Source organism: Theropithecus gelada, chromosome 13 (genome assembly GCF_003255815.1).
Source record: "Theropithecus gelada isolate Dixy chromosome 13, Tgel_1.0, whole genome shotgun sequence".
Taxonomy (NCBI): Eukaryota; Metazoa; Chordata; class Mammalia; order Primates; family Cercopithecidae; genus Theropithecus; species Theropithecus gelada.
This window is the reverse complement of record NC_037681.1, coordinates 18,719,753-18,733,944: the sequence shown is the minus strand read 5'-3', so window position 1 is coordinate 18,733,944 and position 14,192 is coordinate 18,719,753. Positions and strand designations below refer to the sequence as shown.

General features: G+C 40.8%; 1 protein-coding gene and 1 pseudogene across 1 annotated transcript in view; both read left to right on the top strand.

The window, feature by feature from the left end:
• LOC112605263 overlaps positions 1-7,323 on the top strand; it is a 14,353-nt pseudogene extending 7,030 nt beyond the window's left edge.
• VWA3B (von Willebrand factor A domain containing 3B) overlaps positions 1-14,192 on the top strand; it is a 238,457-nt gene that overhangs the window by 125,201 nt on the left and 99,064 nt on the right. The window contains exon 13 of the mRNA XM_025353936.1: positions 12,323-12,421. Within this exon, the coding sequence (XP_025209721.1) occupies positions 12,323-12,421 (99 nt within the window). The remainder of the gene's footprint in view (positions 1-12,322; positions 12,422-14,192) is intronic.

Sequence of the window (14,192 nt, the reverse complement as noted above, 5' to 3'; positions counted from 1 at the left end):
ACGAAGTCTCACTCTGTCACCCAGGCTGGAGTGCAGTGGCCGGATCTCAGCTCACTGCAAGCTCCGCCTCCCGGGTTCACACCATCCTCCTGCCTCAGCCTCCAGAGTAGCTGGGACTACAGGCGCCCGCCACCTCGCCCGGCTAATTTTTTGTATTTTTAATAGAGATGGGGTTTCACCATGTTAGCCAGGATGGTCTCGATCTCCTGACCTCATGATCCGCCTGCCTCGGTCTCCCAAAGTGCTGCGATTACAGGCGAGAGCCGCTGCACCTGGCCGTAAATAGTACTTTTTAAATTATAAATTTTAATTCTTTATTACAATTGATTTTTGTATACTGACCTTATTTCTTTTGACCTTGCTAATCTTACTTACCTGTTCTAGGAACTTTGTTGTAGATTACTTGAGATTTCCAGTGACGTTATATATGAACAGAGATGATTTTATTTTTTCCTATCCAACCCATATAGTGTTTATTTCTTTGTCTTGCCTTAATGCGCTGGCTAGGACTTTCAGTATGATGTTTAACAGGAGTGGTGAGAGAGAACGTACTTGCCTTGTCCTAATCTTAGAGGGGAAATATTAAATATTTCACTATTAAATAACTTTTCTAGCTGTGAGGTTTTTTTGTTTTGTTTCGTTTCGGGTTTTTTTTTTTGTTTTTTTTTCTTTTTTTGGTTTCTTTTTGTGTTTTTTTGTAGATGTGATTTATCTTGTTAACCAATTTCCCTTCTGTTCTTGTTTTTTTGAGGATTGTTACCATAAACAAGTATTGGATTTTGTGAAATGTGTTTTCTGCATCTATTGAGCTTTTAATTTTGATAAAGCCAAGTTTCCAAGTTGGACTTGGCAGATCTGTTGTCTGTTAATATGTTAATACGGTGAACTACATTGATTTGTTTTTGAATATTAAATGGGCTTTGCATTCTGGGATTATCTCCACTTGATCATGATGTATTATAGATTGAATATATTCTGCATTAAATTTGCTAACCTAGCTTGTTGAGGATTGTTTTGTCTACATTCATGAGGAATATTGGTCTGTAGATTCTTTTCTTAGAAATTTTTGTCTAATTTTAGTGTCAGGAAATGCTGGCCTCATACTACGGGTTAGAAAATATTCCATCTTCTTTTTTTCTAAAAGAGATTGTACAGAATTGATATGATTTTTCCTTAACAGTTTGGTAGAATTTACCAACGAAACCATCTGGGCCTCTTTTTTTGTTAGAAGTTTTAAACTATGAATTCAATTTCTTTAATAGATACAGGACTATTCAGATGATCTGTCCCTCTGTGAGTTAGTTTTGGTCATTTGTTTCTTAGAAGGAAGCAGTCCGTTTCTTCCATGGGGTTGAATTTATGGGTGTAGAATTGTTCACAGCATTCCCTTATCATTTCCTTAATGTTTGTGAGATCTGTGGTGATGTTTGATACTGGTAATTTTTGTCTACTGCCTTTTTTTCTTGGTTAGTTTGAAGAGCTTTTTTTATTTTTCTCTCAATTTTGTTAATTTTTTCGAGAAACCAACTTTTTGTTTCTTTGATTTTCTAATTTTTAACAAATGTTTTAAATTGTATTGATTCCTGCTATCTTTATTATTTTTCACCTCCTACTTGCTTTGTTTTTTTAATTAAATCTCCATTTCTTAGATCTAAGAATTTAATGGTATAAATACCACCCCCAGCTACTGCTTTAGCTATACATTTTATACATTTTACGTTTTGTAACTATTTTTGCTCCAAAAAATTACAATACTTAGTATATCCTTAAACAGGTACAAGAGCCGTATGCTGAAATTATAAAATTCTGATGAAAGAAATCAAAGATCTAAATACTCGGAGAGACATACTGTATTCATGGAATAGGCGAATTAACACAATGAAGATGCCAATTACATTTTGTAACTATTTTTGTTCAGTTCAACATGTCAGTTCTAAAGACTCTGCCTGACCTTACTTAGGTCCTGAAGATGTTTTCCCCATGTCCCTTTTTCTGGAAGTTTCATAATTTTGTTTGATGGTTAAGTCTATGATCTGTTTTGAATTAACGTTTGTATAAGGTGTGAGATCTAGGTTGAGGTTTATTTATTTATTTTTTTGCAATGGAGTTTCGCTCCTGTCGCCCAGGCTGGAGTGCAGCGGCATGATGTTGGCTCACTGCAACCTCCGCCTCCCAGGTTCAAGCGATTCTCCTGCCTCAGCCTCCAGTGTAGCTGGGACTACAGACATGTGCCACCATGCCAGGCTAATTTTTGTATTTTTAGCAGAGACGGGGTTTTGCCATGTTGGCCAAGATGTTCTCGATTTCCTGACCTTGTGATCTGCCCGCCTTGGCCTCCCAAAGTGCAAGGATTACAGGCATGAGCCACCACGCCCGGCCAGTTTATTTATTTTTTGCCTATGAATGTTCATTTTCTGTGACGCCATTTATTGAAAAGGCTATTCCTCCTCTATTGAATTGTTTTTGCTCATTTGCCAAGAATCAATTGAATATGTCTGCAGGTCTTTGAATGGGTTCCCTATTCTGTTCTATTGTTATATGTGTTAATGTCTCCGTTAGGACCACACTTTCTTGATAGCTATAGCTGTATAGTGAGTTTTAAGATCAAGAACAACTGCTTCTACTCTGTGTTTCTTTTTTAGAGTTGTTTGGCTATTCTTGGGCCTTTATTTTCAATATAAAAATTGAAAACAAACTTCTTTATGCTTATTGAAAACCTTGCTGACATTTGGATAGAAATTGCATTAGATCTATAGATCCAATTAGGAAGAATTGGCATCTTCATTGTGTTAATTCGCCTATTCCATGAATACAGTATGTCTCTCCGAGTATTTAGATCTTTCATTTCTTTCATCAGAATTTTATAATTTCAGCATACGGCTCTTGTACCTGTTTAAGTATATACTAAGTATTGTACTTTTTTGGAGCAATTGTAAGTGGTATTGCACTTTTTATTTTGGTTTTCACTTATTTGTTGTCAGTGTGTAGAAACGCAGTTGTTTTGCGTGTGTGGACTTTGCATCTTTTGACCTTAGAGTAGGCTTACTTACTATTTTCCTTTTTGTTTTTTGTGTATGGTTAGCCCTCCATATCTGCAAGTTCTGTATCTGTGGATTCAACCAACTATGGGTTGAAAATATTTGGCAAAAATAAGCCGGGTGCAGTGGCTCAAGCCTGTAATCCCAGCACTTTGGGAGGCCGAGACGGGCGGATCACGAGGTCAGGAGATCGAGACCATCCTGGCTAACACGGTGAAACCCCGTCTCTACTAAAAATACAAAAAAATTAGCCGGGCGAGGTGGCGGGTGCCTGTAGTCCCAGCTACTCGGGAGGCTGAGGCAAGAGAATGGCGGGAACCCGGGAGGCGGAGCTTGCAGTGAGCCGAGATCTGGCCACTGCACTCCAGCCTGGGCGACAGAGCCAGACTCCGTCTCAAAAAAAAAAGGGAAAAAAAAGAAAAAAGAAAAAAAAAAGAAAATATTTGGCAAAAATAAATGGTAAAAATCATAACAATAAAACAATAAAAAAACACAAAACTTAAAAGATACAATATAACAACTACTTATATAGCATTTACATTTTGTTAGCTAACATAGGTAATCTGGAGATTATTTAAAGTGTACATGAGGATTGTGTAGGTTATGTGCGAATACTATGCCGTTTTATATGAGACTTGTGCATCCTCAGATTTTGGTGTCCATGGGGTTGGGGGTGGACCCTAGAACCAATCCCCCACAGATACTAAGGGACAACTGTAATCCTCAGGATTTTCTGTGTAGATAATTGGGTAGTCTGCAAATAGACAGTAGTATTTGTTTTTGTTTTTGTTTTTTCCAACCTCTATGACTTATTCCTTTGCCTTATTGCAGCAGATAGAACTTCCAGTGCTACATTGAATAGGTATGTTGAGAGCAGAGATACTTGCCTTTTTCCCAATCATAAAGGGCAAGAATTCAGTCTTCTCCCATTAAATATGATATGAGCTGCAAGCTTTTCATACATGCTCTTTATGAGATTGAGAAAGTTTCATTCTATTCCTAATGTACTGAATTTTTATACTGAATGAAGGTTGCATTTGCCAAATCCTTTTCTGTGCAAATTAATATGCTCATATGATTTTTTTTTTCCCCAATTCTGAACCAACTCTGACTACATAGAATCCCACTTGGTCAGTATGTATTATGCATTTTACATGTTGTTGGATTAAATTTGCTAATATTTGTTGAGAACTTTTGTGTCTAGGTTCATGAGAGATGTTGGTCTGTAGGCTTTTCGTGTGTGTGCTGTCCTTGTCTGCTTTGCGTATCAGCGTGATACTGGCCTCCCAGAGTGAGTTGGGAAGTATTCCTTCCCCTTCTATTTTCTGGAGTGCATTGTGTAAAACTTGTGTTAATTCTCCTTTGAATGTTTGATAAAATTCTCTAGTGCGGCCAGGCATGGTGGCTCATGCCTGTAATCCCAGCACTTTGGGAGGCCAAGGCAGGCAGGATCACCTGAAGTCAGGAGTTCAAGACCAACCAGGCCAACATGGCAAAATCCCATCCCTACTAAACATACAAAAACTAGCCAGGCATGGTGACAGGTGCCTGTAATCCCAGCTTCTCGGGAGGCTGGGGCAGGAGAATTGCTTGAACCCAGAAGCAGAGGCTGCAGTGAGCCGAGATGGCACCACTGCACTCCAGCCTGGGTGACAGAGCGAGACTCTGTCTCAAACAGTCAGTCAATCAATCAATCAATCAATTCTCTATTGCAACCATATGGACCCAGATATTTCTTTTCAGGGGCTTTTTAATTATGAATTCAATTTCTTTAATAGGCATGGAACTATTCAGGTTGTTGGTTTCATCTTGAGTTTTGGTAGTTTGTGGTTTTTGAAAAAGTGTTCAATTTTTTCTAAACTGTTGAATTTATGAGCATAAAGTTTTTCATAATATTCTCTTATTGTTCTGTCAGTGACTGCAAGAGATGTTGTAATAGGCCCTGTTTTATACCTGATGTTGGTAATATGTGTCTTTTCTCTTTATCTTGCAAATCTTGCTAGAAGTTTGTCAATTTTATTGATTCTTTTTAACAATCAGGCTTTTATCAATTTTCTCTATTGTTTTGCTATTTGAATTTTATTAATTTATGTTCTTTATTATTTACTTCTTTCTGCCTGCTTTGAGTTTATTTTGCTCTTGAGTTTATTTTTCTAGGTTCTTGAGGTAGGAACATAAATTATAGTTTTGGGATATTTTTATGTTATTGTAAGTAAGCTTTTAGTACCATAAATTTTCCTGCCAGAACTGCACAGATTTTAAGCAAAACAACTTAATTTTCGTTCAGTACTATTTAATTTTTAATTTTCTTTGTGATTTCATTTTTGGACCATGAATTATTCAAAGCATGTTTTAAAATTTTGAAATGTTTGTGGAAATTTTCATGTTGTCTTTCTGTTATTGATTTCTATTTTGATCCCACTATAGTCAGAGGACATACTCTATATGATTTTACATCTTTTAAATTTGTTAAATGTTCTTCTGTGACTCAAGATATGGTCTATTTATGCAAATGGCCAATGTTTGAAAAGAATGTGTAGTCTTTTGTTGGGTGGAGTATTCTATAAATCTCAATTAGATCTGGTTAGTTGATGGTATTGTTCAATTCCTCTCCATCCTTGCTGATTGGTTAGTTGTTCTGTCAATCATTAAGAGTGGGGTATTGGGTAACACTTAGTCTCCACCCAAATTCTACCTTGTTGAGTTCTGTGGGTCATGTGTCTGCTGCCTCAGCCTCCAGGGCCTTGCAGGAACTCAGCCCTTCAGTGTTGCTACCCCAAGCTCAGGTCTTGCCATGGGTCACTCTGGCAGCAATCCAGTCTACCAGGAACTATGTGGCACAAACATCACCTTTGCTGAAGACAGGCACCGCCACTGGGTGTATTGTGGTGATCATTGGTGCAGTGGTGGATGTCCATTTTGATGAGGGACTACCATCTATTCTAAATGCCCAGCAAGTACAAGGCAGGGAGACCAGGCTGGCTTTCGTGGTGGCCCAGCATTTGGGTGAGAGCACAGTAAGGATTATGCTATGGATGGTACAGAAGGCTTGTTTAGAGACCAGAAAGTCCTGGACTCTGGTGCACCAATCAAAAGTCCTGTTGGTCCTGAGACTTTGAGCAGAATCATGAACATTATCAGAGAGCCTATTGATGAAAGAGGTCCCATCAAAATAAAACAGTTTGCTCCCATTTATGGTGAGGCTCCTGAGTTCATGGAAATGAGTGTTGAGCAAGAAATTCTGGTGACTAGTATCAAAGTTGTGGATCTGCTTGCTCCCTAGCCAAGAGTGGCAAAATTGGGCTTTTTAGTGGTGTTGGAGTTGACAAGATCGTACCCGTCATGGAATTAACCAACAATGTTGCCGAAGCCCATGGTGTTAACTCTGGGTTTGCTGGTGTTTTTGAGAGGACCTGTGAGGGCAATGACTTATATTATGAAATGACTGAGTCTGGTGTTGTCAACTTAAAAGAGGTTACCTCCAAGATAGTGCTGATGTGTGGTCAAATGTATGAACCACCTGCTACTCATGCCCAGGTAGCTCTGACTGGACTGACTGTGGCCGAATACTTCAGAGACCAAGAAGTTCAAGATGTACTCCTGTTTATTGATAATGTCTTTCACTTCATCGAGGCTGGCTCAAGGGTGTCTGCCTTATTGGGCAGAATCCCTTCTGCTATGGGCTATCAGCCTACCCTGGCCACTGATGTGGTGGGTATGATGTGGGGAAAGGATTGCCACTACCATGAGGGGATCTATCACTTCTGTACAGGCTGTGTACCTGCTGATGACTCGACTGCCCCTGCCCTTGCCTTTCTTTGCTCATTTGGATGCCACCACTGTGCTACCCCATGCTATCACTGATCTGGGCATCTATCTACATGTGGATCCTCTGGACTCCATCTCTCACATCATGGATCCCAACGTCGTTGGCAATGAGCGTTATAATGTTGCCCGTGGGGTGCAAAAGATTCTGCATGGCTACAAATCCCTCCAGACATCATTGTCATACTGGGTGTGGATTAACTTTCTGAGGAAGACAAGTTAACTATGTCTTGAATGTGGAAAATACAACATTTCTTGTCTCAGCCATTCCAGGTTGCTGAGGTCATCACAGGTCATATGGGGAAGTCAGTACTCCTGAAGGAGACCATTAAAGGATTCCAGCAGATTTTGGTAGGTGAACATGACCATGTCTCAGAACGGGAACAGGCCTTCAGTGATGGAACCCATTGAAGCAGCTTTGGCGAAAGCTGATACGCTGGCTGAAGAGCACTTATTGTGAGGGGTCTTTTTGGCAAACTAAGCACTCATCTGCTGTACTGTCCCTTTCCTTCCCCTAATCCAAACAACTTCAGGTTTCTGTGTAAGCCACAGGAGAACCTTGATTGAAAACATGTTCTATCTGAAGACTATTTAAGGTTTCCAATAAAATGTGCACCCCTCAGAACAAAAAGAATGGTGTATTGAAGACCCCAACCATAAGACTCTACCTATTCTATCTATTACAACTCTATTATAAAGTAGATAAAAATAGATTTCTCTATTTTTCTTTTCATCTCCATCAAATTTTGCTTCATGTATTTTGAAGCTGTGTTGTTTGAGGTATACACATTTAGGGTTGTTGTCTTCTTGGTGGATTGAGAATTTTATCATCATAATGCCCCTTTTTGTCCTTAGTAAATTTTCTTTCTGTTAGTCTACTTTATGTAATATTAATATAGTTATTTCTGCTTTTTAAAAATAAATGTTTGCGTAATAATGTTTTGTCCATCCTTTTACCTTTAACCTGTCTGTGTTGTTATGCCTGAAGTGAGTTTCCTGTAGACAGCATAAATCGGGTCATGCTTTTGTTTACTCTTCAATCTCTGTCATGTAATTGGTATATGTGGGTCATTTGTATGTAAAGTAATTATTCATATTTAAGGATTAAGTGTCTCGTTTTATTTATTATTTTCGTGTGTTTCCTCTGTTTCTCATTTTTCTCTTTTGTCTTGCCTTCCTATGGGTTATTTGAGCATATTTTGGTGTTTCATTTTGATTTATTTATACTGTTTTTGAGTGTATTGCTTTGTATAATTTTCTTAATAGTTCTATATATTTCCTTATACATATATGTAACTTATCACAGCCCATTGTGATACAATTTATCACAGCCTATAGTGATATATCGCAGCCTATCGTGATGCAGCCTATCACAGCCCACCACAATATAACCCATCGCAGCCTATCGCGATATAACCTATCACAGCCTATCGTGACGTAACTCATCACAGCCTATCATGATATAACATATCACAGTCTATCGCGGTATAACTCATCACAGCCTTTCGTGATATAACGTATCACAGCCTATCATGATATAACTCACCACAGCCTATCGTGATATAACTTATCACAGCCTATTGGTGGTTTGCTACTTCAACTTAAGTGTACCAACCTTACTTCTATTTAGGTCCCTTTACACTCACCATTTAAAATATATAATTGAAGTATTTCCTTTGCATGCATTATATGCTGTCTTAGATGGTGCTAAACTTTTGCTTCAATCATAAAACATAACTAAAGAAATCCATGGTGTTAAGGATTATCTATTATGCTTACTTTTCTATTTCCTCATTGCATTGTTCTTTTTTCTGAAAGTCCAGACGTTCTTCTTTTCTTGTTCTTTTTCTATATGGAAAGCTTTCATGAACCCTTCTTTAAGGGTAGGTCTCCCAGTAATAAATTCGCCTAGTTTTCCTTCTCCTTCAACCCTGGAGGATATTTTCACCAGATGGATGATTCATGGCTGGTGGTTATTTTCTTTCAGCACTTGAAAACTGTGGTGCCCCTTCCTCTGGTCTCTGTAGTTTCAGATGAGAAACTGCTGGCATTTGAATTGGTGCTCTTTTATAGGTAATGTGTTATTTCTCTTCAGCTATTTTAGGATTTTTCTTTGTTTTTAGTTTCAGAAATTTAAATACAATGTGTCTTGGTGTGGCTTTCTTTGGTTTTATCCTGTTTGGGATTTGCTTAGCTTCTTAAATTGTAGTTTCTGTATCTTTAACCAAACCTTTTTTTTTTTTTTTTGAGATGGAGTCTCACACTGTCACCCAGGCAGGGATGTGATCTCGGCTCACTGCAAGTTCCGCCTCCCGGGTTCACGCCATTCTCCTGCCTCAGCCTCCCGAGTAGCTGGGACCACAGGCGCCCGCCACCACGCGTAGCTAATTTTTTGTATTTTTAGTAGAGACAGGGTTTCACCAGGTTAGCCAGGATGGTCTCGATCTCTTGACCTCATGATCTGCCCGCCTCGGCCTCCCAAAGTTCTGGGATTACAGGTGTGAGCCACCACGCCCGGCCAAAATTTGTTTTTTTTTTTTTTTTTTTTTCAGTCATTACTTATTAAATGCTTTTTAAGCCCCACACCCTTTCCCCTCTTTTTTCTGAAGCTCTAATGGTATGAATGTCCTCGTTGTTCCAGGGATTTCTGAGGCTCTGTTGGTATTGGCATCAGTGGGTTGCTTTTCTCATTCAAATGTGATATTTCTGGTTCTTGGTGTAATGAGTGATTTTTAAATTATATCTTAGACTACTTGGTTATTATGTTAGAAGAGTTTATTTCCATTTATGTGTGTTTATTTGGTACAGTCACTGTGTTTGGGTGTAGCATGTTTTCTCTGGGTTACTTCTGTGGGCTTTCGTTGCAGTGACAGTCTCTTCCCTGAGCCGTCTTGTGCTGCTGAGGCTCCCCTCAATTCCTGTTTGGTGCTGTCTGCAGGGGTGGAAGGCATGTCCCTGGGCTGCCTGCTGTTGCTGGGTGACCTTCTGGGATGGGGAGCAGACCACAGACTAAAAATACAGGAAAAATAAGCCCTTCGCCTAGTAAGTACTCAGTAGATGTTGTTTTATGATTAACGTTACCACCATCGTTTTCCTGACCTCTCTCTTCCTATGGGCTTTACAATTATGGAATTACTTGCTGAATCCTGAACAAGAAAGGAGTCTGGAGCGTGCACCATCCTTTCTGTGGTTTCCCGCCTATCCTACTCGTCCTTTAAGAGTCTTCCCTGCCACCTCCCCCAGAAGATGTATTTAGCAACTCACCCAGCTAGAGTAAGACACATCCTATACTGGGCATGAACTTTTACAGCTTTTGGCACAGTGTTAGGTCATCATTTTCTAGGCATCCAACACCATCCTGTGAACCCTCTTCAAGGCACAGAATTTGGTCTGGTTTTGTAAGTTATGTCCCAGATCTATCAAAATGCCTGGCACATGGTACTTCTGTCTATTGAAATGAAAGGGAGTAAAGCCAATGAAGGAGCCTTAGGTAAGAGCAGCTGGATGGGTCAGGGCATGGGGTTCCCCATCATGGCTGAGAAAGTCTTAATGGGAGAGTGCCCATGGTATACAGTGAGGCTTGAGATGCCTTGGGTGGAGTGGGGGCTGGGTGTGTGCTGGATCTTTGTCATTCCTTAGGCTGTCAGTCTCTGCTCCCTTCTTATCCTGATTCCTGGGGTGGGGGCAGAGTCTGTTCACCTATGGAAGTTGAAGGGTCTGGCCTCACTTTAGCTAGAGTGTGGGTAATGTGACCCAGGCACCATCAGTCAGAATAACCCCCTAGGCTTTGACTTGAGAGATTGTGACTCCAGATGGCGGGTCCAGCAGAGAGAACCTTGGCAGTGGTGGCAGATGCAGACCGATGCAGCTCCTGGGGTGGCAGTGAGCTCTGGTCCATCTCTTGTCGATACTCCCAGTGCCAGCGAGGAAAGCCACAGCGTCCAGCACTCTACAGTGGGACTGCAGCGGGGCCCCCACCAGGCAGCCCTGCAGCAGGATTGGGGGCCTCATTTCTGGTGAGAGGTCCCAACCCAGGTTATCCTATCCATTGATGGTGCTGTAAGTCGTCCTGATGTCCTTTATCATAAATTCCTTCCTGCTCGAATCAACCACAGTTGGTTTTCTTGCTTACAACTGAAGCTGGAGTGATACAACGGAACTGAGATGAGGGGGGTCGAAGGAGGCTTTTAGACAATTCACAGTCCTGTATCTCTACTGATGGTCCCTTGGTAAGGATCATTTTTGCATATTAAGGAGAGTACATTCCAGTAAATTAATATTTATCTAAAAGTCCATTCCTTTCTACATTGATGAACTGTTTAAGAGATTTTCTAATTTTTAAGTGTTTACTGTGATTTGAGAGATTGCTAAAAATTTTTCATTAATTTCTCTTGACACACAATGTGTGTATTTTTATCTATTCTTTTTTATACATGAAGAGTTGTGGGCCAGGTGTGGCAGTTCACGCTTGTAATCCCAGCACTTTAGGAGGCCAAGGCAGGCAGATCACTTGAGGTCAGGAGTTGGACATGGTGAAACCTCATCTCTGCCAAAAAAAAAAAAAAAAAAAAAAAAAGTTAGCTGGGTGTGGTGGTGCACACCTATAGTCCCAGCTACTCAGGAGGCTGAGGCAGGAGAGTTGCTTGAACCCAGGAGGTGGAGGTTGCAGTGAGCCGAGATGGCCCCACTGCATTCCAGCCTAAGCAACAGAGCTCTGAGACTCTGTCTCAAAAAAAAAAAAGGGTTGTAAATGGTGTTATGGTTGATGTTATATGTAGGAGAAAGAATGGGCCATAACGTATTCCTTTTCATTGATTCTGATTTTGACTGTTATATGATGGTATAACAGATATATGTCTGGTTATTCCCATCATATGTAAAGCAGAACATTTAAAGTGCCTCATTCAATACCATGCATTCATATAAGACCGAATAACAGGTGGGTTCATGCACTTGAAAGTAGGTATACATTTCACCAGAACTTGTCAAGTAATGTTAGATATGTCCACATGTACATTGTTAGATTGCTAATGATAACGCTCACGTTTACCAAGTATTGGGTATCCTGAATAAATCCTGGTTTGAAACCGATACGATGCCACAGTGTATTTAGGCTGCATGTTTAAGCTCTGTTGACAGACGAGTGAGCAGTAACTGAGTTATCATCTCATGTAGAAACACAAGAAAATAAAATTGCATTAAGAACTCTGTCGTCAAGACAGGAAATCCATAGTCCTGGCTTCTAGCAGTTCTTGGACTGCCCGGATAGAGATTTTTAGGCACACCTTGGGATATGTTTCTTGGAATCACTGGGGTTAAATTGTTATCTCAGTGTAATTTTAATGTATCTTTCATCTCACAAGTACTTTTTCTTCTTTTTTGGAAGCAGAAAATGGATACTTGTTTGTGAGTTCTGTTTTGGGATTCAAGTGTGTCGTTGGTATCTCTTTTTTCCGTAGATTGGAAGTTCCACAAACACCCTGAGTGCCCTGAAAACTGCTTTTGCTGATAAAGAAACACAGGCCATCTACCTTCTGACTGATGGGAGACCTGATCAGGTACTTGTCATGTGCGTCCGTGTGAAGAGTCCACCAAACAGGCTTTGTGTGAGCAATAAAGCTTTTTAATCACCTGGGAGCAGGTGGGCCGAGTCGGAAAAGAGAGTCAGTGAAGGGAGATAAGGGTGGGGCTGTTTTATAGGATTTGGGTAGGTAAAGGAAAATTACGTCAAAGGGGGGTTCTCTGGCGGGCAGGAGTCGGGGGTCACAAGGTGCTCAGTGGGGGAGCTTTTTGAGCCAGGATGAGCTAGGAAAAGGAATTTCACAAGATAATGTCATCGCTTAAGGCAAGGACTGGCCATTTTCACCTCTTTTGTGGTGGAATGTCATCAGCTAAGGCGGGGAAGGGCAACTGTGATTCTTCAGTTACTCTAGGCCATCTGGGCATATGTACGTGCAAGTCACAGGGGATGCGATGGCTTGGCTTGGGCTCAGAGGCCTGACAGTACCTATCAGAGCCGGGAACAAAGAGGGCCTCACTGATGCTCTGAAAGCAAATGCTGAAAATAGGTTTGGGGAACCTTTTCAGCGGCCACCAAAAATCCATGGAGATATCCTTCCTTGGCTGAGGGACTCAGAGCTGAGATGAGAAAATACACAGAGAGATTCCTTTGTCTCTGGAAACTCTGAGGAGAATTTATGAGACAGCGAATGTTGCCTGGTGAGTGTGACACACACCCCTAGCCGGGAGACCGGCCCCACAAAAGGAGACGTCTGCCGTCCACTGAAGACTGGTTTACATTTTATTACAAATGAAGAGCGAGGAGATTGTTTTTTATTTTTTTTCCTCTGGAGACGCTGAATCTAAACATGTCACTGCATAGTGTCCTTGGCTTTACCTCTAATGCTAACTTAGTACTCATTTAAACAAAAACATGCCTTTCTAGCGAAATGTCCTTTGTTTTGTTTAGCCTCGCTGGAAAATATTTGAAAAGCTGTAGAGGAGTCTGTTCATCTTCTTTTGAGCTTTGTGAATGAAAGACGAGTACTCCAGGCATTAAATAAATAGAAGGATTTTCAGGCCAGTGTAACGTCAATTAGCAGCTAAAGTGAATTAGTGTCAACTCGTGTTTTTCCTTGGGAGATGTTTGCATGTGCAGACTGCTAGGCAAATATCCTAAAATATCCTGTGGCAAAAAGTTCAGGGCTTAAAGAGAGTAAGCATCTGGATTTTACTGTAGCTTTAGATTTATGGCAGAAAGGGAGTGTGTAAAGTGAAAATTTATTTTAAATTATTTTTTTCTTATCAACTTCACTGTGTTTTCTCTTTGGAAGCAGTTCGTCGTGTCTCTCTTCTGTTCCACGTGTGGTGCCAGGGTCTGAGGCTATAAAGATGAATAATAGCTCATCCCTGCCTTTGGGAAGCCTGTGCTTTGGGGAATGTGCTAGATGTATTCAGTTTAATACAACACGGGGACAGGGTTGCCTGTGCTATGTCTAGGAGCGCAGAGTGATGGGTTTTGCTGTACAGAGGGAGAGAAGGCCAGGGCAGGTTCCAGCGAGGTGGGGACATTTGAGCTGTGTCTGGAAATAGAAGAAGGAACCTTTGGAACAGAGGACACTGTTGGTGTCCTGGGCAGAAGGGACACAGAGGTGTGGAAATATGTGGGGGACTCAGAGAAACAAGGTGAGGGCAGGGGCAACGGAAGAAGATCAGGGTGGAGGTGAAAAACGTTGGGTTGTGGGAGACTGTGAAAGTCCTTGAATGCCACATTAGAAGGGTGGTGTCACCACAGAGAGGAACTCTCAGAGGAGCCGGCCACCCTACCCA